At 44.3% G+C, this 27,737-nt stretch overlaps 1 protein-coding gene and 1 long non-coding RNA gene across 4 annotated transcripts in view; both read left to right on the top strand.

The window, feature by feature from the left end:
• Nucleotides 1-20,157, top strand: part of LOC134173844 (uncharacterized) — a 68,360-nt gene extending 48,203 nt beyond the window's left edge. For both annotated transcript variants that reach the window (XR_009968413.1, XR_009968412.1), the window contains one exon: nucleotides 20,147-20,157. This is a non-coding gene — a long non-coding RNA (uncharacterized LOC134173844). The remainder of the gene's footprint in view (nucleotides 1-20,146) is intronic.
• Nucleotides 20,158-25,978: 5,821 nt separating this feature from the next.
• The window catches only part of NAMPT (nicotinamide phosphoribosyltransferase), a 30,449-nt gene continuing 28,690 nt past the window's right edge, over nucleotides 25,979-27,737 (top strand). The window contains exon 1 of one of the 2 annotated variants that reach the window (XM_062638277.1): nucleotides 25,979-26,178. In XM_062638277.1, coding sequence (XP_062494261.1) covers nucleotides 26,119-26,178 — 60 coding nt within the window. In that variant the 5' untranslated portion in view covers nucleotides 25,979-26,118. The remainder of the gene's footprint in view (nucleotides 26,179-27,737) is intronic. The other variant, XM_062638278.1, reaches the window with a different exon arrangement.

Below are 27,737 nucleotides of genomic sequence, written 5' to 3'. Positions count from 1 at the left end.
GAAGAAGCAGCCACAATGCAACCCCCATTTACCTTTGCAAAAGAAATCAGAAGAGCATAATCACAAGAGGTTTCGTGGGGCCGCCTTGCTTCCTCTGTCAGCCTTGGCTGCTTGATGAATTTACCTGTTGTCCTCCAATTCATGACAACATGCAAATAGTGAAATCCATGGATAGCAAATATCAGGATGAAGAAAAGCTTAAAGTTAATGTAATGGTTGCTGTTATAATTTAAACCAAATTACAACTCATTATAAGGTTCCCTTGCTATGAATGTTGCAGGGGCCATTGATTCCCTTAACATGATAAATCATAGGTTTCACTAAATAAAAGCTTATCTGCAACACAGATTGATTGCTTTGGAGCAATACTCCAATTTTTCCTGGGAAGTTTTATGAACCAGAATAAATTTGAAGTGTGTTCAATTTGAATAAATTCTTTCAATCAGTAATCCAAGAACAGAGACTTCCAAATGCTAAAACCAGGAAAATGTCTCAGAGTGTCAGGAGCTGACAGACTTGAATTCTAACTCAAGCTGAAACACAAGTCTGTCCCATAGTTACAACTGTGGCAAAGCTGGCTATCGGGGCTGCGCCTCTCTGCACACCCAAGTGCATTCAAAGTCATTAAGCCTCTGGTGGTCCAGGAACATTGCAGCTTGTCATCGGCACAGATGAGACAGTAGAGCTGGTTTGAGACAACAGACTGTCTTGGTAGCAGATCTGAACGTCTTGCCACCTCCATGTTAGACTGATACACAGGAGCTCTCCAGATGGGAATTTTGGACAGCTCTACATATTCCACTGTGCAGCTCCTTCTGCAGCTCATCTCCTTTGTATGTCTAAACGTGTGTGTGTTGAGTAACATCTGGGGTGGAGTGTCCCTGAGGTTCTCATGCCGTTCGGCTCCTTCGGCAGTTGCAGAAGGAATCAAGTTGCACATGGATGTTTGCAGCCAGCACAAACTGCTCCTGCAGATGCAAAAATACTCACGTAGGACAATATTTTGTACACAATCATTTAAACCAGGTTTGTATGTAGCTGTCGTGGACATGAAAGTCCAGAGGTGGGACATTTATTTTGAGCTAATTTATTGCCAAGCCACACAAGCTTCTGATCCCTGATTTGGCTGCCACAGGAAAGAATACAAACAGCTAGACTAACACTTACGTGAAACTTCATCCTCCCTCTTTCCCAGACTCAACTTCCCTTATTTTTGCTGCAGTCACCAGTCCATCAAAACTCCCATAGCAATGGGTGGGTGACGTAGGAAGTGGAAGTGATGCATGCGATGGCTTAATGCTGCCCCGCACGTAACCTTTTCTTCTGCGCTGTACTTTGTGATTTCGGACACCCCTTGTGTAATGGTTTCCACCACACTGCACGTCATGCTGGACAGCAAGATGGCTTGCAACTGGTAACTCGTATGGCCATTGCAGTGGAGACTCCAGTTGGCACAGGACAGTGAGCAACCATTCTGAGAGATCTGATCCCCCATGTGAGAGATACCTTATGGTAAGATTTAAAAAAAGGAAAAAGTTTTTATTTAAAAAAAAAGGAAAAAGTTTTTATTTTAAAGAAGCACTCTGTCATTGAATGTCTATGGTGTCTATGCAACACTGGCCTGCCTGAGAAATGGTTCGTAAAATAACTTTCTAGCACTCCCTCTGATAGATGCACAGATCAGCAGCTCAGTGTATCCCCAAAAGCATGAACATGAAGTTATCTGCCTATCAACAGATGGATCACTCCAATTAGAAACTGTAGTAACCATCTTAGATCCAAAGATCAGAGCTGAGTTTTTTGGTTATGCTGCCAAATGAAGGTAGTCTGAAAAGCAGCTGCCTGTCCACCTCTCATAAAGCACTGTAAAGAGGAAACCTGACAGCCTGATGTTTGCCAAGTACCATTCCTACTTTAGGATGAGTTTCAGTCCTGTAATTGCCATGTGCGTGTCTGTGTGTGTGTGGAGTCTGCTGAGATTGAAAAATGGGAGTCAAAGCCCTACCCACAGGCAGGCTGCATGTAGCTACCACCCCCTGCACACTTTAAATAGAGATCTGGGACCACTGAAGCTTACATAAAGTGTCTCAAACAATCCCTCTGTGTTGTTATAATCTGAGCTGGGAAAACGGTCTCCTCACATCATGTAAGAGCTGTTACAGCCCTGCTCCAGCTGTGCCCATTTTGGGAGAGGATTAAAAGCAGTTTAAGCATGTGGGGGCAGTGTGCAGAGCTGCTGCATTATGGTGGACTTCATCCTTCTGCTTCTGCTGACTTGGAGTTTTCACACTTAGTTCTAATTCACACCAGTGCTGCTATATCTGAAGGTACAATGATAGCTGTAATTCAATCACTTCATTGACATACACAATTTGTCAGCTTTAGCTGTACTTATCTACATTTATAAAGAACAATGTCAACTCTGGTAGCAATTATAAAGTCCTCAAATAACCTCAGAAATAGCTGTCCATAACAAGTGCACTGTGAAGTCTAAAGATTCTTTTCATAATATGCTTTTAAGTGCAAAAATCCATGGCAGCTTCTCAGGGAATGCTGTTTGCAGTGGCCAGGCACTTGATTTTAATGCTGATCCCTAATCCTACTTTGAGTAAATCAAAAGTGGAAGTAAAATTGTACTATTACACAATTGCCAAGGCAGTCAATTCTGCTGTCAGCAGCTGCGGTGGCTAAAAATCCCCTTAATCACAGACACAGGATGTCTGAGTGATACATACCCAGTACAAGAACAAATCCCAGTGAGAAAGTGAAACGCTGGCAAACATTTCACGGAAAACCCAAGTTACGTGGTGCGCAAGAGGGTCTGAGTCATGGTACAGTACACTGGCATATTGGACGTTGCAGACTGTGAAACTGTGACCATTAGCACACGTTCTGCCCTCTCATCAGGCAGAAATAATATACACAAGTGAATTAACCTGCCACATTATGGCAATAGTATCTCCATCGAATTCTTATGTGTAATTTATCTCAGGAATAGATACATGACTAAGTATATGTTTATTTTAAATATATATATTTTAAAATACATTTAGAATATGTATTTTGTATATGGATACCTCTACTCTGGACAGTTGCAAACTTCAATCACATCACAAAGGTTTCTTAGAGGGACTCACAAATTATCGGTGTTTACCCCAGGGTACTTACTGTCACTCCATGTGTATCTTTCATCTGTCAGATACAGTAAATTGAGATACAGTCTGCCAAATGATGACTGCCAGTTTTCCCAAATTCCTTTAAAAATGCTCAGCCTTTAACTACTCTTTTCAGACACCAGATGAAAGCAGCATTCAGTCATTCAACAGCTGAGTTTTGCTGATTATATCCTCCCAAGGCCAAGAGAATGGAGATTCCTCAAGGACATAGGAAGGTGCTGTCTGATGGCACGCTCTTAGCTGGCAGGTACTTCAGCACATAAGGAATAACTGGAATGAATCCAACTATTTTGGGGGGACTTGTATAAAGACGAATCCGATTCAGAATTCCTGTGCAAATGTTGATAGGTAAAATGACATAATTTTAAATACAGGCTGTCTTCCTTGTTCCTGTTGTACAACCTTGAATTTTTTTCTTTAAACTTCCTTTTGGCTTTGAAGTCCCTGATCATATTTTCATTGCACATAATTATATGTACAAAAACCTAGAAACTGAAGGGTTGTTTAATTTCAGTGTATGCATATGGGCTACGCTAAAGTCCATATGAGTTACTATATTCCTCCTGAAAACCTTGGAACCAGCAAAGGGCAATGTGTTACTGCAACTTGTGAAAGGCTGCAGCTGTCTATTTAATTAGTCTGAGACTGCATTCTTCCAGAGTCAGTTGAGTTAAGAAGCTGTGAGCTGTGGACTGCTGCTGCTGAGGCTGTCACACCATGGCTTCAAGGGATTTGAACCTCTGCATTCACAGAGAAAGCAAAGTATCTTCAAGGCAGCATACAAGACATGTCCTGTTATAAAACACTAGTATAGGTGGAGCCCTTATCTCCACTATCTCCAATAAAGCATAATCTTAAGAGACTGAGTGTCCAACCCTATGTATATACTTCTCTGCTTAGTACCTGATGAGTACAAGGACAAAAGATCTGGCTCAGATATTGCTTGTTGCCTAATTTCCCCGCTATAGAGTTGTCTGTGGTTCAAAGTAGGTTTCAGGGAATATCAGATCTCTCAGTGTTACAGAAAGCAAATGTTCAGCTAAACATACATTCCTCTCTGGCTATGTCTGTAGTACGTGTTTACTACATACTCTGGTGTGAATTACTGGGTTCAAATTTCTGCTGCCAAATTTCTGTGCTTCACTTGAAGTTAGTGGGAGATTTGGATTGTTATTTTGGTCTGGAACACTATCTAGGTCAGGCATATCTCCTGAACAGTGGCTCAAGAGCCCTTCCTTGAGCACTGCCGCCAAATGCCATGGGCGCCTCTAACACACACCACAGACCTCATGCATCTGCTGCACACGGGCCTTATCGAGGTCTGTAGTGGCATAGGGTCTAGAAGTTATAATGGGTCCCTATGGAACAAATGACTTCTCCAGGGCAAAAAAGTGACACTGGTGCCTCTGGAGCTTAAGTCTGAGGAAAGTGTTCTTCTAATGGCAGAGAACGCATTGGCTCTGATGATTACTTCACAGAAAAAGGAAACTCTGGGGCTGGAGGCTCAGAAAGCATGTTCTTGAAAGGTCTTACAGTATTTGTCAGTCCTGAGCCCTCTCTTTGGACTGCTAGTGCTACGCCACTAGGAGTGGTTGATCTGTGTCGTGGTTTAAACCCAGCCAGACAACTCGTTCACTCAATCCCCCCTCTTCTTGCCCACCCCCTAATCCCGGAGGGATGGAGAGGAGAATCGAAAAGAATGCAACTCCCATGGGTTGAGATAAGAATGGTTTAGTAACTAAGGTATAACACAAATCACTGCTGCTACCACCAATGATAATAATGATAAGGGAACTAACAAGGGAAGAGAATACGATACCACCTGCCAAAAAAAGAGCCCGACCGAGAAGACCCCGTGTCCTTCCGGGTAACTCCCAGTTACCCCCCACCCCGGGCATGACGTGCTGTGGTATGGAATACCTCTTTGGCTACCTTGGGTCAGGTGTCCTGTCTCTGCTTCTTCCCGGCTTCCCCTCCTCCCTGGCAGAGCATGAGCCTCACAAAGTCCTTGGCCAGGGTAAACATCACTTAGCAACAACTGAAAACATCGGTGTTATCAGCACTGTTCCCAGGCTGAAAGTCAAAACACAGCACTGCACCAGCTACCAAGGAGAAAAATTGACTGCTACTGCTAAACCCAGGACAATCTGCTACCCAATTCCAAAAGGGTCAGTAGGCACACTGTTAGTGGAAATGGTGTTCCCACAGCAGCCCAGGTGTGAGTCAACAGACCAGTTCTGGTACACAGTCCCTGACCGGATAACATCACCAGTCTCCATTTATCTCCAGGTCCTGGGCAGAAGGCCTGGTCATGCCAGCATGGCAGCAGCCAGTGTCTCTCCACCTGAGACCTTTCTGGAGAGAACACGTGTAGCAATCCCAACACCACTCTGAAAACACACACAATACAATGAAGCACTGCTCACCTCTGCTCCCTACAGTGCCCTCAGCACCAAGGTCTGCATTTTCAGCAGTGGAGTGGCAGCCTCAGAGATCTGTTCTTTTGTTGCCTGTGTTGTAAGAGGATTCAGCCACTGAGTGGCAAGGCTCTTTCAACACGTTCAGCTCAGCAGCAGTCTATGCTTTAGATCACAGAGAGGAGTTGAGTGAGCACAGGCAAGGGAAGGAAAGAGTCAGCTGATGCACACTGTATGAAGGACACTAAGGTAAACACCCTCTCCGCTGTGACTTAATAACCAAATCCTAGTGAGTGAACTGAAAGCCTCTTGCTAATTCAGGTAGCTCTGTAGGGAAGTGGATGATGCCTTTGAGCATAGAGAGAAAACCCCTCCCACACTTACCCTTCACCTGCTGTACGCTATGCTGTGACCCATCCACACCGAGCAGTGGTCTGGTCCAGTATATGTGATCTCTTTAACCAGCCATTATTGGCAGGATGTTATTTGAGGATTGAAGACTGCTGGGGAGTGACAGAATACACCTGATGAAGTCAGGCAAGAGCATCTTTGTCAAAAGCCTGGCCATCATGGTAAGAAAGGCTTTAAACCAGAAAGACTGGGAACTGGAAGTTATGACCCACAGTTAGGTGAGGAAACACAGATTGGTAGTGGAAAGCAAATGATGCAAGTGTATGGGAACAAGAGAGATGTCAAGAATGATAAGACAGGGCAAAAGGACACACATCTCAAATGTGTATCCACAGCCTGAAAAACAAGCATGAAGACCTAGAGCACTACACACAGAACTGCAACATCACTGAACAGCTGAGATGTGGTGGGACAGCAGTAATGTGAGGGAGGGATAGAAACTCTTCAAGAATGACAGGAGAGAAGAGGACGAGTGAGTTGTCCTCTATGTGAAAAGGCAGCTTGGATGCATGGAGCTCTCATATGGGATAAATGACATACTGGGTGAGAGCTTGTGGGTCAGGGTCAGAAGACAGTCCAATAAAGATCATATTGTGGTGACTGTTATCACCTGATCAAGGTGAGAAAGTTGATGAAGCCTTCCTCTAACACTGAGGTCTCTTGACCACAGACTTCTCAATACGTTGGCGGGGGTTCAGCCTCTCCAGTATCTGCTGGAAGGGCACACAGTGAGATACAACCAATGCAGAATTTTAGAGGATGATAGGGATAAGTTTTTTACACAGGAAATAAATGGGCCAAACAGGGAGGACATACAGCTGGATCTGATATTCACAAAGAAGGAAGAATTAGCTATGGATTGTCAGTGGCAGCCTTGGCTGTAGTGACCACGAAATAGGGTTCAAGATCCCAAGAGAAGTAAGGATGGTAAGTAGGACAGCACAGACCCTGGCCTTTAAGAGAGCAAACTTGGCTTTTTCAGGCAACTGACAGGTAGAATCCCACAGGAAACAGCTCTGAAGTGTAAAGTAGCTCAAGGAAAGCTGCCAAGGACTTAAGTACAGCATCCTCCAAGCAAAGTGCAATATGCAGGATGTCAAGTAGATTTATCAGGAGATTGGACAGTGTAAATAAGGAACTCGTGACTGAGACCCAGCACAATCAAACAGCATACAGGAGGTTGGAGCAGGGATAGGCAACAAATAAGGAATTTCAAGATTGCTCAGGCACACATGGATGGGGTTAGGAAAGCCAAGTTCCAGGAGAACTGAAATTTGCAAGAGCTGTGGAAGGTGGTAAGAAGAACTTCTACCACTCTGTTAGTAGTAAAAGGATGAACAAAGAAAATATGGGATCATTGCTGAATGGGGTAGGCTATTTAGTAACACTGGACACACAAAAAGCTGAGGTACATATAGTGCCTTCTTTGCCTCAGCCTTCACTTGCAAGTTCTCTTGGGCATCTGGGCTGAAAAGCAGGGTTCAAGGAGAAATATCAGCAATCAAGTCAGGGATGATTTGCTTGATTTCAATCCATCAAGTCCATGGGACCAGACAGGCTCCACCCAACAGCGCTGAGAGAACTGGCCCACGTTGTCATGAGGCCACTGTAATTTTGAAAGGTTGGGGAAAGGCTCCAAAGGGTGGAGAAAGGCAAATGTTACACCCATCTTCAAAAAGGGCATGGTCAGCCTCACTGCAATCCCTTCAGAAGTTATGGAGCAAGGCCTCTTGGAGCACATCTTGGGCACATGGAGGAGAAGATGGCAATTTGGAACAGTCAGCATGATTTTTACAAAGGAAAAATCATAACTAATCATCTGATTGCCTTCTATGATAAAACTCCTAGATTTGGGGTGAGAAGTCATCTTAATGGTTAATGGTTGGTACTCTACCTGGAGGCAAGTAATAAGCAGAATACTGCAGTGGTCTGTCATTGGCCCTTCCCTGTTCGTTAACTTCACCAGTCACCTGGAGGATGCACTATCACAGAGTTTGAAGATGAGACCAAATTGACAGGGCATGAGGGAGAACCAGACAGTATGCTCAAGGGCATAGCAGCTATTCAGAAGGATATAGGCAGCTTAAAGGAATGGACTAGCAAGAACCTTCTAGAAATCCACAAAGACACATGAAGAGTTGTGTAGGGAGAGCCCCCTGCAACTATGCAGCTTGGCCACTGCTTTGGTGGAGAGAGCTTCGCTGAGCAAGACCTGGAGGTCTTGGCAGACAGTAAGCTAAACATAACCAACGGTGCGCCCGACAGCAGATGCTGACAGCCTCCTGGAGTGTATTAAGAGGAGCACTGCAAGCAGAATGTGCAAAGTGATTATCTCACTTGGCATTCCTTAGACCACGTCTGAAATACATCCGACTTGGGGCCCTTGAATACAAGAGATGTTCATCAACTGGAGTAAGTTCAGTGGAGGCTCAGAACGATCAAGGGGCTGCTGCACATGCCCCATGAGGAGAGGCGGGGCTTCTATAGGCTGGAGAAGAGAAGGTTTGAAGTGATCCATAGCAGAAGAGCAAAAGATAACAGGCATAAAATGAAATAAGAGAGCTTATACTAGACCAGATATTGTGAAAAACTTGTTCACCATGAGAACAAAGAAGCATTGGAACAGCTTGTCCAGAGAAGTTGTGGAGCCTCCATCCTCTAAGGATTTCAAGAGCCAATTGGATAAAGCCCTGGGAAACACAGTAATCCCATAGACTACTCTGAGACCTCCTGAGGTCCCTTCTACCCTGAATTATTCCATAAAACTCATGGCGTTCTCATTGCTGTTGGAGTTTGCCTCTGTGCCCCTTTCCCAGTGGGCCTGGTGGCAGACACACCATGGATTCTGTGTTCAGGTAGAGGCTGGAAGAGTAAGTTCTAATGGTTTTTAGTGGAAGTTATCTTCAACATACACTTGTTTCATGATGAGTTACAATTGTCTGTGCATCCTGGGGCTTGTTTATGTGAAGAATTAAGAGATTTCTATCTTGCTTTGTTTTACCAGAAAGTACCTATTTCTTCAAGCTTTCTCCCCTTCTTTTAGTGTGTCACTGGAATGGTTCTGCTGATGACTGCTGGACTTTTGGGAATGCCAGTGTGGCCTGACAACAGAAGGACTTTTTCCAAGGCTAGTGGAAGATGAAGAAAAGACACCATTGCTCAGGAAGTCCTGGAAAAGGAAAAAAGGGGGCATGTGGGAAACTGTGTTGCACTGATATTTTCTATGTAAGAATAATAAATGTAACTGCAATAGCAGTTTGACAGTAATGCCATGACACCAGGCCAGTGCCAGGAAGTGAAAGTGGATGCTGTTCAGAGCAATTCTTCCTCATAGAACTGCAATCACAAAGTATACAACCAACACAATTAATGCAGCATGGCCTTAACCAGAGTTACTGATGTGATATGATGGCTTCTGCACAGTAGTCCTCTCCTGCTGATGCCAAACAAGGGAAAATCCTGTTTAACAAACCCAGTATACTCTACCATCTGTAAGCTGCCTACAGCACTGAGGATGGCTGGGACAACTTTAGAAAATGCTTCCTTCTTGTCCGTTGCACTCATGTCCGCTTCTCCCTTCTCTTTGGGTTGAAGCAACTGTACAAAGCAAAGCAGTCACCAGTGATAGGCTTCTGGGTAGCCAAGAACCATGGCATGAAGACTGAGGATGGTGGTGACAGAGAAAGAAAGCCGCTTCCTGATTCCATTGGATTGATTTGTTCTAGACCATTGTTCTTGACCTTGCATGGGAATTACAAGCCAGTGTCCCAGGTTTCCTATACCATGACATGCCTTACATGAATGCCAAACTAAATGTGGCATCATGATGAATTCTTAGTCAAAGCTTTCATCTTGATCACCTTAAGTGAGATCATTTTTTACAAGCCCTTGACTGTAGCGCTTCTTGCCCTAAATCTTGAACCAGTATGCTGCTCATAAGCATCCCTCTCCAGCACTACTGCTAAGAAGCCCTCCTGGCAGCAAAACCCAATCCCCTTCTTCCAGCGTAGTCTTACATGAACAACGTAATTTCCAGGCCCATGTCTTCCTTCTGTAGGAGGATGAAGTCTGGGACATCTAACTTTGTTTGAGGAGAAGGAAAAAGCAAAAAGCAAAAAGTAAACCCCTAAATTTAAATGGGATAATAAATAAGGATAGCAAAAAGAACAGAAAAAAAAACCAAACCAAAACAAGTCAACCACCCAAACAAAAACCCTGAACCAACAAACAGAAGGAATAACAGCAAAGAACAGCAAAATGCAGTACCCATGCCAAAGGGCCCTGGCAGCAAGTTGCTCAGTGAAGGACCTCTTGAGCACAGGTCATGGAGAAACACAAACAAAGGGGAGTGATCAGAGAACGAGGTACACGCAGTCATAGAGGCACCATAAAAATGCTAACTCTTCCACATGACTACATGGAATTAAAAATTCAAGGGCTAAACACAATTAAATGCTGTTCTGAACCCAGAGCCTGGAACAAAGTCTTTGCCTGAAAAAAAAGCCAGTGGACATGCCTTCATTTCCCAATATATTAAATTAAAATATTAAGTTGCCTACATGATACACTTTATAGGCTTCACTCCTTCACTGTTCAAAGGGCTCTAAGATCTTAGGAGCGTAGACTGTTACAGGAGTATAAAATATATTCTTTCTGATTAGCATCTTATTGATCAAAATTTGTCATGTATTTGGAAATTCTCCCTGAACTGACTTTTCAAACCCACATAGCAGAGTTTGAGTACATGTGAAAAATAACCCAGAGACCTTTGTTCCAATTAAGCTGAAAAGATGGAAAATTTATTCAGAATGCTAGATGAATATTCTTACTTTAAAAAAATCTGTAAGGCTCTGTAAGATAATAAGAACACGAAACCCACAGAGTATAAATTCTTCATATGTCAAATCTGTTTGAGCTTCTGATCTGGCTACAGCACGAGATGGAAAAATGTACAATTTCAGTTCTGAGAGAGATAACCTATAAAAATATCTGTGAGGTATGTAAAAAGCCATTTATCAAGGAATGTATGTAATCAACATCCCATTAAAGAAAGGTATGTTTTCAAAATCCAACTGCATTGAGAGCATTAGCAAACCTTCTGAGAACTTGAACATGGCAGTGTACTGATGTAGACAGTTTTCATTTCATTCTGTAATACAAGACCTTCTGATAATGGCATAAATAGTCAGTGACTGATATCTGCAAAGTAAAAATGCAGTCCACTTCATAATAGAACATACCTTTCATCATGTCTACTGGCTAGTCCATAGAAGATAAGAATCTACAACTGCTCCTGATGGTGTTTTTAATACTAAGAAACTTAGTCCTTGAGAGCTTAATCAGATTAAATGCAGTAGGCTTGACATTGATATGATATCCAGTCACACTAATGTGATATACAGTAGCATTATTCATTATTTGAAAATCTGGTTTTATCCAGTTTCTTAAAAGAAATTTGTCAGTGGTACAGGTTTTACTTATCTTTGAAGGATTTAATTGTTGTGATTTAACCAAACTGGACATGGATCAGAAAAAAGAACATGTTGAATTGCTGTGCTAATGAAGTCTTCTGCCTTGGCTGAATCAGAATTCATATCTTGATAATCCATTCTACTTAAACCAGAAGAGGGAAAATTTTCATCTTAAATTTGCCTTATTCTGTAATCATTACACCTGTTTTGCAAAGCAGTATCTACTACTGACTTCAGTATGTTTATGCCTATTTCACAACAGTGTAACAGAGAACAAAACAAGGCCCAAGTATTTTAACTCTACTCTTCTTAGCCTTCCCTATTCACACAGCTAAGTTGTATATAATTGGTATGTAAGAAACGAGAAGTTTATGCTCCAGTGTCCTTAAAAATTGGAGCATCTGTCCTTGTCTGATTGCCACTGAGCGCCAGGTAGAGCCACACAGACCTGAGCTGTAGATTAAAGCACTTCAATCATGCTGCTTCTATGTTAAGTGCTAGGTGTTGCTCAGAAAATATTAAGTCCACGTTTTCCCTGGGCACTTACAATCAAGAGTATTAAATCTATGCAGGAATTCGCTATGATTTTCTAGATAGTTGAAGAACAGAAATTTCACAGAAGATAAAAACAACATAGTCTTTTATACATTGATAAATCACAGTAGTATTCGCAGAGTTATTCACAGGAGTACTGGAAGTTCCTGGCTTTTTATGATGAATTTACAGACTTAAAAATCTTCCTTAAAAGGAATACAGATATATCTATATGGAGAAAGATTTCAGTTATGTGTTACTTATACAGTCCCACTATCACTTCCTGAACCAGAACTGTTCTGAATTACTTTCACCTGTTCACAATCAGAGGAAATAGTGACTACAGCAATTGCTCAGAGGTATTTGCATTGCTTGTAGTGGCCTTCAAGGGGGATACCTGCAGTTGCAGTCTTTCAACTGGCTTACTTCACAAAGAGGGTCACCAAGAGTCACGTATCTTCATGAAGAGGTTACTGCCTGTCATAGTAAAAGGGGAACAGCTGGTTCACATGGTGCATCTTAGCCAACTTCCTTCACCATTGGCATAACATTCAAGGAATTCCATAATCTCTGGTTGTAACAATGGAGACCACCATTTCCCAGGTTCCCAATGGCTTGTGTTGCCTGAGCAACAGTGCTGCATACATAATGCAGCAACGGGCTGGGCAATTTTCTGATTTAACAGGTAGGGAAGACTGAGTAGCTAGAACAAACACATCTCATGAATACATATAGGCTTTAAAGAGTTTCTTATTAAAAACAGAAGTTCAAATAAAACCTTATCTTGCTTGTTTCCGACACTTTTATTAGGCTAGGTAGGGCTTCCAGGAAACCCCAAAGGTATGGATGACCCAGCCAAAGCTAATAAATTTAGTGCTCCGATGGATAATGAGGAGCTCAGAAACCCTGCAACCATTAGTTCCAAAGCTTCCAGGTTCATTCACTCTTCCCAGGACTTCCAGTCTCCCAGTTCCCTTCATCCTTCTTGAGCTCCAAGCAGAGCACCTAAGCTGTGCACTGCAGTTGAGGCAGGTGTCTTGAAGCTGAGTGCCCTGCCTCAGTTTCAACATTTTTGAAGACTGTTTTTAATAAAATATTTGTATTTATCTTAAAATATGTATCAATAAGTCTTTCCACATCAAATATTGACATTTCTACATTTTTTTCAAACATAATTTTCATCGCACACACAAGTTTCCCACAAGGCAGATATTTCTCTTTTCAACCAGTTCTGCTCCCAGCTGTTTCATGTATTTATCATGATGATATGCTGGTAAGACAGAAAAGTACAGCCCTCCTCATGTTACAGGGAAGGAACAGGCAGCGGACTTATTAACTGGCAAAGAGGACTTGAAACAAGACACACCATCACAAGCTTGCAGCTAAGCATGGGAGGTCTAGGTGGTAAGCAGGTGAGACAAGGTGGTGGGAGCAAGAGAGCCCTTGGGAAGGACTAAATAGGTGTAAAGGGGCTACCTCAAATGCCCATACACAAACACAGGCAGACAGAGAAATGGGATCAGCTAGAGTTCTGCATCCAGATACACTATGGCATCACTGGAATCACTGAGACATTAAGAGACGGATGGATGGATGGATGGATGGATGGATGGATGGATGGATGGATGGATGGATGGATGAGACAAACAGAGGCTCACAGAGGAAATATTAAAACATTGCCCAGGCACTGAGGGATGATGCCAGGAAACCCAAAACTCAGGTAGAGTTTAAACTTGCAAAGGGCACTGGGGACAAGAAGAGCTTGTACTACTACATTAGCATTAAAAGAATAAACAAATGTGGGCCTGATGCTGAATGGAGTGGGTGATTTAGTGACAGTGGTCATAGATAAGGTTGAGGTATCCAATTTGCCTCAGTCTTCACCAACAAGGTCTCCCATGCTGTTGTGCCTAGAGAGGGAAGAAAAGCAGAACTATCTTCCCCTCAGGAGAGTATCGAGGCAAGAATTTCTTGAGAAAACTTGACTCACCTAATGTGATCAGATCACACATGTCCTAATGTCCTAGGAGGTGAGGTTGAGCTTATTCAGCCTGGAGAAGGGTTTCAGGAGCACCTAATAGCAACCTTCTAGTGCCTACAAAGAGGCTGAAACATGGAAGGTTCCAGCTGAACACAAAGTAGGGAGTGTGTGTGTGTGTGTGTATGTGTGTATCACTAGGAGGATAATCAAGCACTGGAACAAACTGGCCAGTGACACTGGAGAACTTCTGTCCTTGGAAATTTACAAGATGTGACACATCTCGTGTCACACTGAACAATGTGCTCTGAATTCCTTGTTGAGCTGCTTTGAGCAGTAGGCCAGACTAGAACTCTTCCAAGGTCTCTTCCAACCTGCATAGCTCTGTCAGTTGTTACAGACAATTTGAGCTGCCTGAGATCCAAACAGAAATGGTGGGAAAAGAAATGGATGTGGTATTTGCCAAGACTACAGCTCATCTCTTTCCCTTCCTGACACACCTGACACATCTCCTCTCTCATGAGCTCAAAATAGCACAATGTTTTCAGAGACTACACATACACCATTGCATCCAGGAATTCCCTCTAATTCCCAGGTCTGGATCTGGAACCATACCACCTCCTGAATGCACCTGGAGCTCTCGTATCACCTTTATGAGACTCCATAGCCATCCTCATTGACCTAACCCTGCCTTGCGCATCATACTTAATCTCAGGCACGTCTTGGAAGGCTGATATGCTGGAAGAGATGATAAACTGGAGAGCCAGCAGCCAGAACACTGCTGTACCACAGTGCGATTCTACACATAAATCAGGACACAACTCCTCTGCTGGTTTCCTGATCTAGCAAAACTCGTGAGAACCCCCACCTGAGGGATGGGCAAGATTCCTCCAACACTGTCTGCATAACCAAGCATGACTGACCATTTCTTCCACATTGTCACTGTTTTCTACTGGACTGTTCATTTTCAGTCTTCTGGATTTTCAGTCTTTTCATTTCACCCTCCCACAGTATTTCCCTATGGGAGGAAAAGTGTTGAATCTTTAGTATTTCAGCACCAAATAGTACATTGTTTCTTGAACTACACACTCAGACGGTTCAGCCTCAAATTGCCAGTGTTGCGTTTCCATTCTCTCTGCAAAAGAGACCTTTGGGATTAACAAATATTGCACAACATTTATGAGTTAATTTTTATTTAAATCTTAAAAGTCTTCTTGATTTGAATCTTCTAATTGGAACTGAGTTATTATCAAATGGCAGATCTTTATGAAGTATAAGTTAAGTGACTGGATAATACATAAACACTAATAAATATACAAGGACACAGAAATAAATCCTCTTAACAGTAATATGGATTAATTTCCACTTCTATGGCCAGTTTATGTAAGAGAAAAACATTACTATATAAACCATAGAAGGATGTATCTGCAGAGAAAAAAATACATCAGATACCTTCTGCTTCCCCAGCAAGAAGAAAGAAACTCCTGCCAGAAGCAGCAAAATGGGTGCTTTAGATAGAAAGACAAAATGAATGAGAAAATGAAAAAGTAAGGAAAGGCTGGTTCAATACAGTAAAACAAATAGAGGCCATGGAAAGCTTTACCAAGGATTGTCACAAGCCAATTATTCACTTTATCGGGTTCACTGGACCACAAACTTCCCCAAATATTTGTGGAATGATTATTAGGTGCTACCTGACAAGCTAAATGCCAGGGTTTTTTTCTTCTTTTTTGCTAAAGATTACCTCATTTTCACATTTCAAAAGTAATACTGCTGGAGATCTGATACTGCTTCATCTCAACCTCAGTGCTGTTCTGACATAAAAACACCTCTAAAAAATGGCAATCTAAAATCTCACTCCTGCTTCCGCTAACTTTGGGATCTCAGGATCAAATTTACAGAGAGGCAAATGTAAAAGACACCTTGCTAATGATCCCAGAGGAAGGACTAGCTACAAACAAGTGTGGATTTTGGGGTATGTTTTAATTATTTGATTCATTTCTTGAGAGTACTAAAGAAGAAATGATATGACAAGCACAAACTGAATTCAGTGAGCATGGCAAACCAGGATAGAAGCTGGCAAGCACAGACTGTGTGCAGGGGGGCACACTGTAATTCAGTTCAGTGCAATTTATCAGATTGACAAACTCTCCAAATGTCACAAAAGTGAAAGAGTAAAGCTAGACCTACAGGTATCTAAGTAGGTGCAATCCAAATCAAATAGCTCAAACTGGGATCCTACATTGATTCCGGATGCAGCACAAGCTGTTACATATTATGCTTGCCATCTCTCTTCCTACTAGGCTCAGGCAGCCTTCCACTCTTGTAGCACCTCATAATTTGAGGTAATGTGCTTTTTTAATCTGTGCATCAGTCTGATCTGTATTGAAATTGATACATAAAGTTCACCTCTGCCTCCTCTTCTCCTGTTACAGCAGGCTCCGATTTCCAGTTTTTATTTCATGTTTAATTACAAAGCACTAAATTAAAATTAAGACAAAGGTGAGTAGAATTTAATAGAGACAAAAAAAAACCCAAACATTCATAGAAAACTCTGTATAATATAGTAGGAGTCTATTAATAATATAGTAGCAGCCTACTAATTTAGCCCAAAGACCTTCTTGGTGCCTATCAGTTTGCTCTGTGCATGCTCACAGCATGACTGCTCCGGTGCCCACCTCTCTTCAGCCTGTCAGCACCCACAGCCATCATCCTTCTGCTTACATCCATAGAGCACTTCTAGGCCATGCTTCATGCACACTAATGGGATTAAGCTCTTTGCAAACGCAGCTGCAATCTTTCTCCCAGTGTAGAGTGAGGGCAGGAAATTGCCCATGCCTTTAAGCAGCAGCACCGCAGAAAGGGGCTGTGCTGATGTTCCCAGCCTGTGCCCTTCACCCTGACCCCCTGGCTACAGGCAAGCCCAGGCTGCATGCCAGCCTACTGAGGGTGATGTACTGCTGGGAGAATCAAAGATGGATTGGGTCTGACAGACAGCAGAAGAAACCTACATCTCATCTACGCTGTAAGGATTGTGGGGCACAGCTCTAGGAGGGTGTCTGCTGCTTCAGTGACTCTGCGTTCCACATGAATAAGTCCACAGAGATCTCGGGAAGCCCGGTGCACAGTGCAAACATTGTGTAAGACCAGTTGTTTTAAAAACAAAACACTTCAGAGATCATTTCTGTTTGAGACATCAAAAAGATCACCAGCTCTGCAAATGAGTGTGCACACACTGTCATCATCAGATATTAGGAAAAGATTTTCCTCCTTGTGAGGGTGATGAGGCCCTGGCACAGGTTGCCTAAAGAAGCTGTGGCTGCCCCATCCCTGGCAGTGTTCAAGGCCAGGTTGGACGGGGCTTGGAGCAACTTGCTCTAGCGGAAAGTGCCCCTGCCCATGGTAAGGCGTTAGAATTGAATGATCTTTAAGGTCCCTTCCAACCCAAACCATTCTGTGATTCTGTGATCAATCACTTCTGCAATTATTCACCAACAGTGCTGATTTTAATCCTGCTCAAATCAACTGCTAACATCCTAAATTCCAGCACTTGACACAGTTTTTGCTGGTTATGGGCTTAGGCTGATACTCTAAACTCGGAATTTTCCCTTTATTGTTACCATAAGAAGCAACAAAATACAGACCTAAATATAAATTTCCATGAGGATTTCAGTAGTTTCTCTGCACAGAAGCCTGAGCTGTGGCACAGTCCAGCAGTAGTTTGCATGAACCAGCACTGAGTGAGCAGAAATGATCCTGCATCTGTACGCCTGATTTTCTCAACTACAGCTAGGATGACTTAGCAGAACAGCCCTGCATGCTTATGCAGCATCGCAGGTCCAGCAATGGTTACAAACACCCTTGCTGACTGAATGAAAGGGTCTTAATTTGTCTCTTAATCAAACTATAATCTGTGATGAACTATTATGAAAATGGACAAACCTTGGGGCTCTGTCTTGATCCCTTTATAATCTAAATATTTGCACCCCTCAGGAGCAGCAGGAGCAAGGTACTTCCTTGATAAACCTCCTAGGTGCCTTTTAGAAAGGGTGCAAGGGGAAAAACAAATCACAAATCTGTAGTGCGACAGATTTGTAACCTTGTGATTTTTTTTTGCCAGAAAACTGTCTGTTCAGTACAGCCTGCCCTCCGTAATTCTTGCAGAGGACATAAATAAATTATTCCTTTTTTGTTTTTTCTCTCTTTAAAGAAACAGCGTACAAGATCCTGAGCATACTAAAGTCAGTGGCAGCTCAGGGTGCTCACTGGAGAAGCAGTGCATGTTTGGAGATCAAGCCTAAGTAAAAAGTGTCTGAGTATGTTAACACAACTGCAGAGAAAAGACAGTTCAAGGCTGAAGTTCATGTGAGGAGACTGGTTGATGTCTCAAGCTGTGAAACTGCACCTCCTCTAACTGAGGGGTTGTAGCAAAATGCTGAATGCCTGTCCTCTACGGCTCTTCCCAAATGTGTTCTCTTGTTCAGCTTCACGTGTCCTCCTGCAAAACCAGCATAAGCAATACAGAAACTGGGCAATCACTAAATCTGTAGTCTTTCATGTTATCTACACAGCGAAAATAGAAATTCTGGGCAATCAGTGTTTTTAGGGGGTTCCAGGTTTTTTTTCTTCCTGGGTATGTAGAAATCAAATTAAGAGAACTCGAACCTTCAGCTGGCTAGAATAAACAAGGAGACCTGGATCATTAGAAAGTCAGCTTCTGTCTTTCCAAACTGGAGAACTGTCATTTAGTGCTCAGACACAACTGTGGCAGTGAGGCTGATTTTTTTTTTCATATTCTGCTGACTCAGGGGTATAGCCGCAGTTGTCAACCTCGTATTTCTACCTAAGACACACAACTGTACATCTCTCTCTCACATTTGAATACATATTGTGTACTGTGAAGTACACAACAAAATCCATCAGGTTAGCTTCAGGTCTCATGTCTCCACTATACAAAGCTCAATCGTGCCTCACAGACACTGCGGTTGCTGTTGTTACTGTGTAACTGCAGAGGCCCTGGTTTGAATCAGTCCTCACCCGGTCAGGTGATAAACACAGAGCTAGAAATAGTCACAGCTCCAGAGGACTCACTATTTATTGCTTTACTCTGGAGCAGTAAAAACTGCTTAAATTACAAATGTTATTCTAGACAAATGGTAGTAAAATCTTCACACCATCTTGTAACATCGCAAATTCCCCACTAGCCAAACACTGCTGAAGAAGCTATTTAGAAATACCTGTGAAACCTGAAACATATTTACTTGAAATATTTCATTCCTCTTCCTGTAAAAGCCAGATGCATTCATTATGACGAACTCTATTTGCCCAAGCTGAGCCTCAGGGCACTGTAATGAAGTAGAGGAAATTTGATTTGAGAAGCAAAAAAAATACTTTGTGCTTACTTGATTTAAAAGAAAAATAAACCCAGCTGTTCGGGTGCTTGGAAAATCTGATGTGTGGGCAAAGCACAGGTGATCCAGCCTACTATTCGTGTCAGCTGCCTTCTTGCACTGCATCCCATGCTCCATCACCATCACTTAACTGGCTGAGGAGGGTTATTTCAGTTGTACATGAATTGTGCCATGGACACACTCTGTATAGCCAAGAGGTTATTAATACAAATTTTATTGGCTCAGGTGCCACGCTGCACAAGCAAGGTTAAACAGCTTCCAGTGTTGGTTCGGATCTGGAAGCAGTTTAGCCACTTTCACATGATCTGGAACATGAAGAATAAGCTCTACTGATCCAAGCCAGATCCACAGACTGTATATCTGGACCATGGTACAAAACCAGGAAAACTCAGAAGTGCAACATCAGCACCTCCAACTTCATGGAGCCGGATTCAGCAAGCTCTTCATCAGGAAGGTCTTTCTTAATCTCATCTGGTGCCACAGAGATGCACTCAAATGTCCAAGTGCAACACTGTCTTGCCATACAGCTCACAAGGAATCCTAAGCACTGGAAAAAAAGCCGAGCAGATCCACCCGAGTGGCTCTTCGAGGAAGGAGCCTCAGAACTCAGCCAATGCTGGTAAACTGTGCTGGATCCACAGTGATTATGCAGAACCAGTCAGGCACCTCTGGAACACAGGAAGCCTCAGGGTGTCCTGTGGCATTCTCCCACCTGCGTGACAGCATTTCAAGTTATCTCAGCTTCAAGTTACTCTGAACAATGAAGCGACTGAACTGTTGTTGTTGTAGAATAAAATACGAAAACCTCAGTACTGGTTATGCAATGAACATAAAGAAATAAAAATTCACGTGCTGTGATACAAAACCATGATCATAATCTGAAACTCACCTCTTCCAAAAACCAAGGCAAGAAGTCTCACAGCATGTCTGGCAAGATAGCAATCCAGTTCCCAGAAGAAACACATGCATTGACTTCCAAAGATAAGACCAAATGGCAAGACGCAGCTCTTAAGAAGGTATAAAGAAAAACTGACTTGCTGTGACTCACATTCAGGAGCACGAAGTCTGACAAACATTTGAAGGTTAGCTGCGCTGAGGTGTGAATCTTGCTGACCCAGGTCCTGCAGTCACACAAACACCTCTTGGTAGCTGGAGTTCAGAAAAGAGATGCTATGCCATGGACTGAAAACGAATTTCAGTAGACAGACCATCAAGCAGCAGTATTTCAACAGAATATTACAGGGGGTTATAAATATATACACATGCACAGGCAAAAGATCTATATATCAAATTACATATAATACAATGTGACTATTCACCAGAAGAAGGCCATCTCCTGTAAACCAAATCTTGCACTGGATTTAACCTTGTCCTACATACTGCATAGATAAAGCAATTCATTTTATTTTTCATACATATTCTAGTCAGTTATTTATACAGTCTGCATAGCATGTAATTTTTAAAGAGAGGCCTTTGGATAATGCAGAAGGCAGAAATACTAGGCTTGTTTCATTTACTGAATATGATTTAAAATGATGTATCAGGATTTTTTTATTGACTTCTATTCAAAATGATCTACCTCTCCATGATTCTGTGATTGGGATACTGTTTAGCAATGGGAATTAAATTCTCAAGCCAACTAAAATCTACTTAGATGTACTTAACCAATTATGCACTGATTAACTCTGGAGCCCCAGCCAGGTATCCAAGGTGACAGAACACTACAAGAACACAGAGGAAACACTGCTGAGACACTGAAGAATGAAGTAGGACGGGATGCTTTAGGAAGGATGAAAGATTTAGGAGACTTAGTCTTGAAAAACATCTACAGGCTCCACTCTGTTTTCCTCATAGCTCTACAGCAAAGAATTGTAGGCACTGAGGTGGAGAGTGACAGATGTCTGATAAACTCCAGTAATACCAGCCTGGCAGTCAGGCACCAAGGGACTTGTTGCCAGTCATTATAAGCTTAAACACCACTGCACTAGTTGCACCAAACCTAAGGCACAAAGGAGCACAGCTAAAATTGTGCTCTTGTGCCAACATATCTGAACAGAAAAATATAAAGACAATATTAGGAGATAATGTTGATATTTAATCTGTGAATATTCCTTGGAATTATCACACAAACAAAGGGAGCACAGGGGATTGGTTCGGGCTCGGAATTAATGACCAAATGAACTAGGAACACTTTAGAAGGGAAAAACTCATACTCTGTGAATAACCATGGTGTGTGCAGATATTTCAGTCACATAGATCTTCTGTGCAACTGTGATGGGACTTTCACAGCTAGACGAAGGAAACGCCAAGTTTTGCAACAGTGATCAAAGAAGGGATATAATGTAATATCCATCTTTATTTGGCTGTCCCTGTATACTTCCAAAGACATCAACCTGAGGACATATTTGCGGGATAGCTTTCCTCCAAATACAGCAGCAGACTACATTCTAGGCTTTAAATATATAAAACGCAGACTGGACACTTCTGCTACAAAGAGTATCATTTATTATTAGAAAGCCCTGGGGAACAAAGCATGTCCCTTGATTAATATTAATTTCTTAAAGCTACCGTTAGAGCTTTGTTAAAAATATCTAAATGAGTACCCCTAAAAACCTCTCAAATGCCAAATGTTAGAAGGTAATTATTGAAGAACTCTATCAGGAGGCTAAATGCTATCAGCAACAATTTAGCTGAACTTGCATTTAAATTGAAGAACATGATTTCTTGGTGTGATTCCACCTGAAGAGAGAAGTTAAGCCTCAGATACATGACAAAAGCTGATTTCAGTAAGCCAGATGAACAGTCCAAAGACAGTTTCATAGTAATAAATGGTAAATACAGCACAGGAATTGAGTATTGAGGTTCCTAGGATTATTTCTCTTCTGCCGTTGTAACTATACTCCTACTATCTACTGACTGCTGCAAGAGTTTTATTTAATTTTTTCAAAACTTACAGTATGCTCCCTTTACCAGCAACCTGTGATTTAATATAGTTCTGTTTAGCATAATACCATTTTCTTCTAACACTCTAAAGTGTCCTAACTTCACAATATTTCATTGCAGATACAGCTTTAGATATGTTCATGCGAGCTAAATTAAACCATTATTCTGGCTCTGGCACGTTGTAAGATACAACAAAGAGCCAGCAGGAGTAGGAGGAAGATGCTGACAAAAAATACCTGTCTAAGCAAATTATTATTAATTATTCTATTGAAGATCTGAAGATCAATCAGCACAATTCACTAGCGAGAAATGACTTTTTTTTTAATTGAAAAGAAAAAAAAGCCCTGTAGTATTTCTCTGCCATTTCTAATTTCTTGCAACAGTTAAGATAAAAGATTGATCTGATCAAATTCACTTATCTTTTTCTTTTTACTAATACACTTTACACTAAAATAGACTTTCCAAACAAAAATTAAGAATTGTCTTTTGTGACAGAGAAATTTCACACAAAAAATACACAGATAAATGATGTGGCAGAGGGGGAAATTCTCACATAAACGAGATCACAGAAGAAGGTCTAGGGGCAAAACAAGGGAGATCTGTATATAGAGATAGTTTAAAATTACCCTTCTTGTCACCTTGATGGGACACTCTGCAAAAGGAATCAACGAGGAGGCAAGTACAGATAACTTCAGGAAAAAACATTCTGTATTTAAGGAAAATCATAGAATCGTTAGGGCTGGAAAGGACCCTGCTATGGGCAGGGACACCTTACGCTAAATCATATCACCCAAGGCCTCGTCCAACCTGGCCTTGAACACTGCCAGGTTCACAACTTCCCTGGGCAACCCATTCCAGTGCCTCACCACCCTCACAGGAAAGATCTTCCTTCTTATATCCAATCTAAACTTCCCCTGTTTAAGTTTTAACCCGTTACCCCTCGTCCTATCACTACAGTCCCTAACAAAGAGTCCCTCCCCAGCATCCCTATAGGCCCCCTTCAGATACTGGAAGGCTGCTATGAGGTCTCCACGTAGCATTCTCTTCTCCAGGTTGAACAGCCCGAACTTCCTCAGCCTGTCTTCATACGGGAGGTGCTCCAGTCCCCTGATCATCCTTGTGGCCCTTCTCTGGACTTGTTCCAACAGTTCCATGACCTCAGAGCAGCTTTCCAGCCTAGCAAATAAACAGCACTTTACGTTTACCTAATGGAAGAGAGTAGACTGGTTTGGCCATGCAACAACAAACAAGACAAAGAGATAAGAAGGGAAAGAGCTACTAAGAGCTCCAAGAAAGAAAATGGAAATTTCAACTTTTTTTCCTATATTGAGGTAGCAAGGAGATAACTTCGTGTCCATGGGACTGAACAAGTGGAAAAATTAAGACAAGGAGACGGTTAGTTGCAATTTCATGGTGGGTTATAACAATAATAGTAATTGCCCTTGCTGCAACTGACTTTTATTGCAAGATAGCACAGACAATCTGGCAGAAGGAAGCATACAGGAAACTCCTAATATACATATTGCCTTAACATTTCCAACTGTTTCAGTGACTTTTTCCTGATCTATGGGAACCCTTTCCCTCCTAAGAAAACTAATGAAAGTGGTTTCATACAGCTTGCTTGTTGTTAGCAGCTGACAGTGTTTACCTTCCTTTTTCGTTTTCCAAACAGTAAGTAAATAGTCATAATTAAACAAAAGACCTGGTGCATAAAGCAAGAGCATGCTGAAGTCAACAAGGACACAAAAAAGGTAATAAAAAGAGTGTGGCTCACAGTGCAATTATGGAACCACCAGGCCAAAATATCTGGATCCCATCCCTGATCTTATTCTTTGCAATTCTCTTAGATACTCGTATTTTTAAGAAAATCCAGTGAAATGCCATCTTTTCTAAACCATCTTAATAAACAGTTATTAGTTACTCGGTTTGGGGGTTTTATATCACCAAATCTCAACCTAAGTGTTAATTCACTAATGGTTTTACAGGAAAAGCTAATTAAGCAGCTTTTTTAATGCATTCTTGGTCAGTAGTATTGCTGGTATTTAATGTTAGTTTGCCATACATCTGATTAGTAGAAGGCAAGAAAACGATCTCCCTATCATGGACAAGCCAATGATTGTGCCAGACACCATGTTTGCCACTTGCTCCAAAAGCAGTGTTTTATTGTCATAGAACAATTCAAATAGCAAAATATGATACAAAAAACTTCAGAATTTACACAGACTAGAAGACCAAATACAGTTATAAAAGCATAAAATAAAGCTTTTCTAAGGCACGGTTGTATTCTGATCAACACGGACAAGGAGGTATCTTTCTAGTGAAATTTATCCCACTGAAGCAACTGGTGGTGTGGTGGAGGTAGAGATGGAGATTTTGATGCTCTAGAAGGCCAGGGAGTCCTTCACCATACGGCAACCCCAGCACCCTGGTAACAGGAGACCTGACAGGGACAGCAGCTGTTGTCATTCTCCATACAACTGCAGCTTTTTCAAGCACGCACACATGCCTTCTGTCTTCATAAAACAACAGAATGGTTTAGGTTGAAAGGGACCTTAAAGTCCATCCAGGTCCAACCCCTTTGCCATGGGCGGGGACACCGTCCACTACCGCAGGTTGCTCAAAGCCCTGTTTCAACCTGGCCTTGAACACTGCCATAAATGAGGAAACTTTCTGCAAGTTCTCCACCTTCTTACCCCATCTCTTTCTCGAAGCTCATGTGTTCATCTCCTTTCTCCGTTATCACACCGGCCCAAGAGCCCTGACCCGAGCACAGCTATTGCACGCCCCATGGCTGCCGCAGCTGTCCATTCTTGGCACAGGCGCAGTGGCAGACACCCGGTCAGCGGTGTCTGTGTCACTCCTGAGGGGCTCGCCCGCCCGAGCCCCCTCGCTCTTAGGGCTCCCTCACCCCCCTGACGCCCTTTCGCCCCACGGGCACACGAGGCCAGGCTGCATGCCGGGCGGGCAGCCGCCCCCCCTCACCCAGCCCTGCTAGAAGTTATTCGCCCTCAGTGCAGCTGAGTGCACGGTCCCGCCACCGGCGGGCACAGGGCCCCGGGCTTCCCGAACTCGGCAGGCGCGGGAAGGCGGACGGGCAGCCGGCCCTCCCTTACGGGCACCGCGTTCCCGGCAGAGCAGCTGACGCCGGTCACGACACCCGGAGTCCACCCGGCCAGCCCCAGCCCCAGCCCCCACCTCTTCCCGTAACCACAGCCCGGACACGACTGCCGCAGACAACCGAGACCAGCTCCCCACGCATGCGCAGCCCTCTTACCGCCCCGCGCCAAGCAGCCCGCCCGCCCCCCCCGCGCGCTCTGCCGAGCACGTCGCCGCGCCGCCAGCCAATAGCGAGAGAGCGCCCACCGTCCGCACAGTGACGTCACAGCGGCAAACCCGACCCTCCAGCCCTGCGCCCGGAACCCAATGAAAGGGAACGTGCATCGGGGGGCTCTTCCCCGCCCTCCATGACGTCAGAGCCACCGCCTCCCTCCTCTGCACCGACCAGGCGGCGGGGCCAATCAGAGCCCGCCTGCCGCCCTAGTCCCGCCCCGCCAGCGCAGTGACCTCACGGCATCTCCTTCGGCGGCGGAAACGTGCAGCCAATCAGGGCCGCGGGAGGCCGCGCTAGGCCCCCGCCCCCCAGCCGTAATCCCCTCCCGTCCCCGTCCCCTTTTCTCCTCTCTCCCCCCCGCACCGAGCGCCTGGCGGCGGCGGGCAGCGGCACAGCCCAGTCGTGTCCGTCCGTGAGGGCGGCTGCGCCTCCGCGGGTTCGGCGACATGGAGTGCGCTGCGGCGGGGGCCGAGTTCAACATCCTTCTCGCCACCGACTCCTACAAGGTGGGCACGGGCACGGCTGGCGGGCGGGCGGGCAGGAGCGCGTCACCTCTGCGGGCGCTCTGGTGCCGCCGCACCGGACCTGCCGGGCCTGGCGACGGGCGCTCCACACGCAGGGCACTGAGCCGTGCCGGCCCCGCCGCCACCGGCTTCTTCCCTCTGTCCACCTGGCCGGAGCTGGGAGCCCTGCAGCCCCTGAGGTGGGAGAGGGGGTGCCTGGCCTCGGGGCGGCCAGGGGGGCGTGGAGGCCTGGCCGGGGGCTGACGCGGCAGCCCCGCGCCGCGGAGCGTGCGGCCGATCCCTCTTCCCCGCCGGGGTGCCCGGAGCCGCGCTGCCGGGGGGGTGCCGGCGGCGGCCGGGCGAGAAAAGAAAGTGAAAGCGGGCGGGGCGCGAGGGGCGGCCATGGCGGGGGGCGGGGTGCCCGCCCTGCCGAGCATCCCTTGGCGGCCGCCGCGCTGCCCTCCCGCCCTGGCCGGGGCCGGGAGTGGGCGCACGTGTTGCCGCGGTGGGAGGGTAGAGGCGAGCGGAGCTGTTACTCTTCCGTGTCTTGTTTCTCCCGCTCTGCCTGCTCGGGGGTGGGACGGTGTGCGGGCTGCCCGCTGCCTGCGGTCCCGTGTCGGGTTGTGATGCAGAATGCTCTGAGCACCCGGCTGACTTAAAGTGTGTATTTCCTAATCCTCTGCTTAGTTTGTGGTCATTGCAGTGTCACATTTGTGAGGCAAGGTTTTGGTTCAGAGTAGGAAATCGCACTTCACAATCCTCCCTGCGTTCCATGGGGTGATTTGAAAACAGTGGTGCTTGATAGCAAAGGCCGAGTGCAGGCGCGTTGTCCGTGTTCCGATCCGGTGATTTCTGACCCAGGAGTTCTTGACCTGCCTCACAACACGAGTATGGCCAGGCCCAAGTCCTGCTCCTGTGCAGCATTGCATTAGTGTGTATAAACAGCTTCTAGACACTGGGGAGAGCCAGTGGGTGACTTCAGAAGTCCGGTTGTAGAGGTGTCCCCTGTGTCTCCTAGGCTAGAAGACTTTTCCTTCAGGATCTGCATTGCCATGTCAAAGAGGTTGTTGGTGCCCTAAACGAAGCTACAGTGACAGTCCTGATTATCATTATAAAGCATTATTATGTTACAGCTCTTTAAAGATTTGATCACTCGGATGCTGGAGAGGTATTCTTCATCAGGGACTGTAGTGATAGAACAGGTAGTGATGAGTTCAGATTTAAACAGGGGAGATTTAGGTTAGATACAAGGAAGAAATTCTTTACTGTAAGGGTGGTGAGGCACTGGAACAGGCTGCTGGAAGTTGGGAATGATCCATCCCTGAAGTGCTCAATGCCAGATTGCACAGGGCCTAGAGCAACCTGTTCCAGTGCCTGGGCCGTGGCAGGGGGATGGAACTAGATGATCTTAAGATTTTATTCCAACCCAAACCATTCTGTGAACCTATGGGTTGCTGGAAGGAGGGTACTCTAGATAGAGGAGTTGAATAAGCAAATACACTGTTACAGCCAGGCCTTGTTACTGGCTAATGACTAAAGTACAAGCTTCAGTTTGTACTCCC

This window comes from Pezoporus occidentalis, unplaced genomic scaffold (assembly GCF_034315485.1).
Source record: "Pezoporus occidentalis ecotype Australia unplaced genomic scaffold, CSIRO_AGI_Poc_V1 ctg56, whole genome shotgun sequence".
Taxonomy (NCBI): Eukaryota; Metazoa; Chordata; class Aves; order Psittaciformes; family Psittacidae; genus Pezoporus; species Pezoporus occidentalis.
The sequence above is the reverse complement of the archived record's forward strand: the minus strand, read 5'-3'. Positions and strand labels throughout refer to the sequence as shown.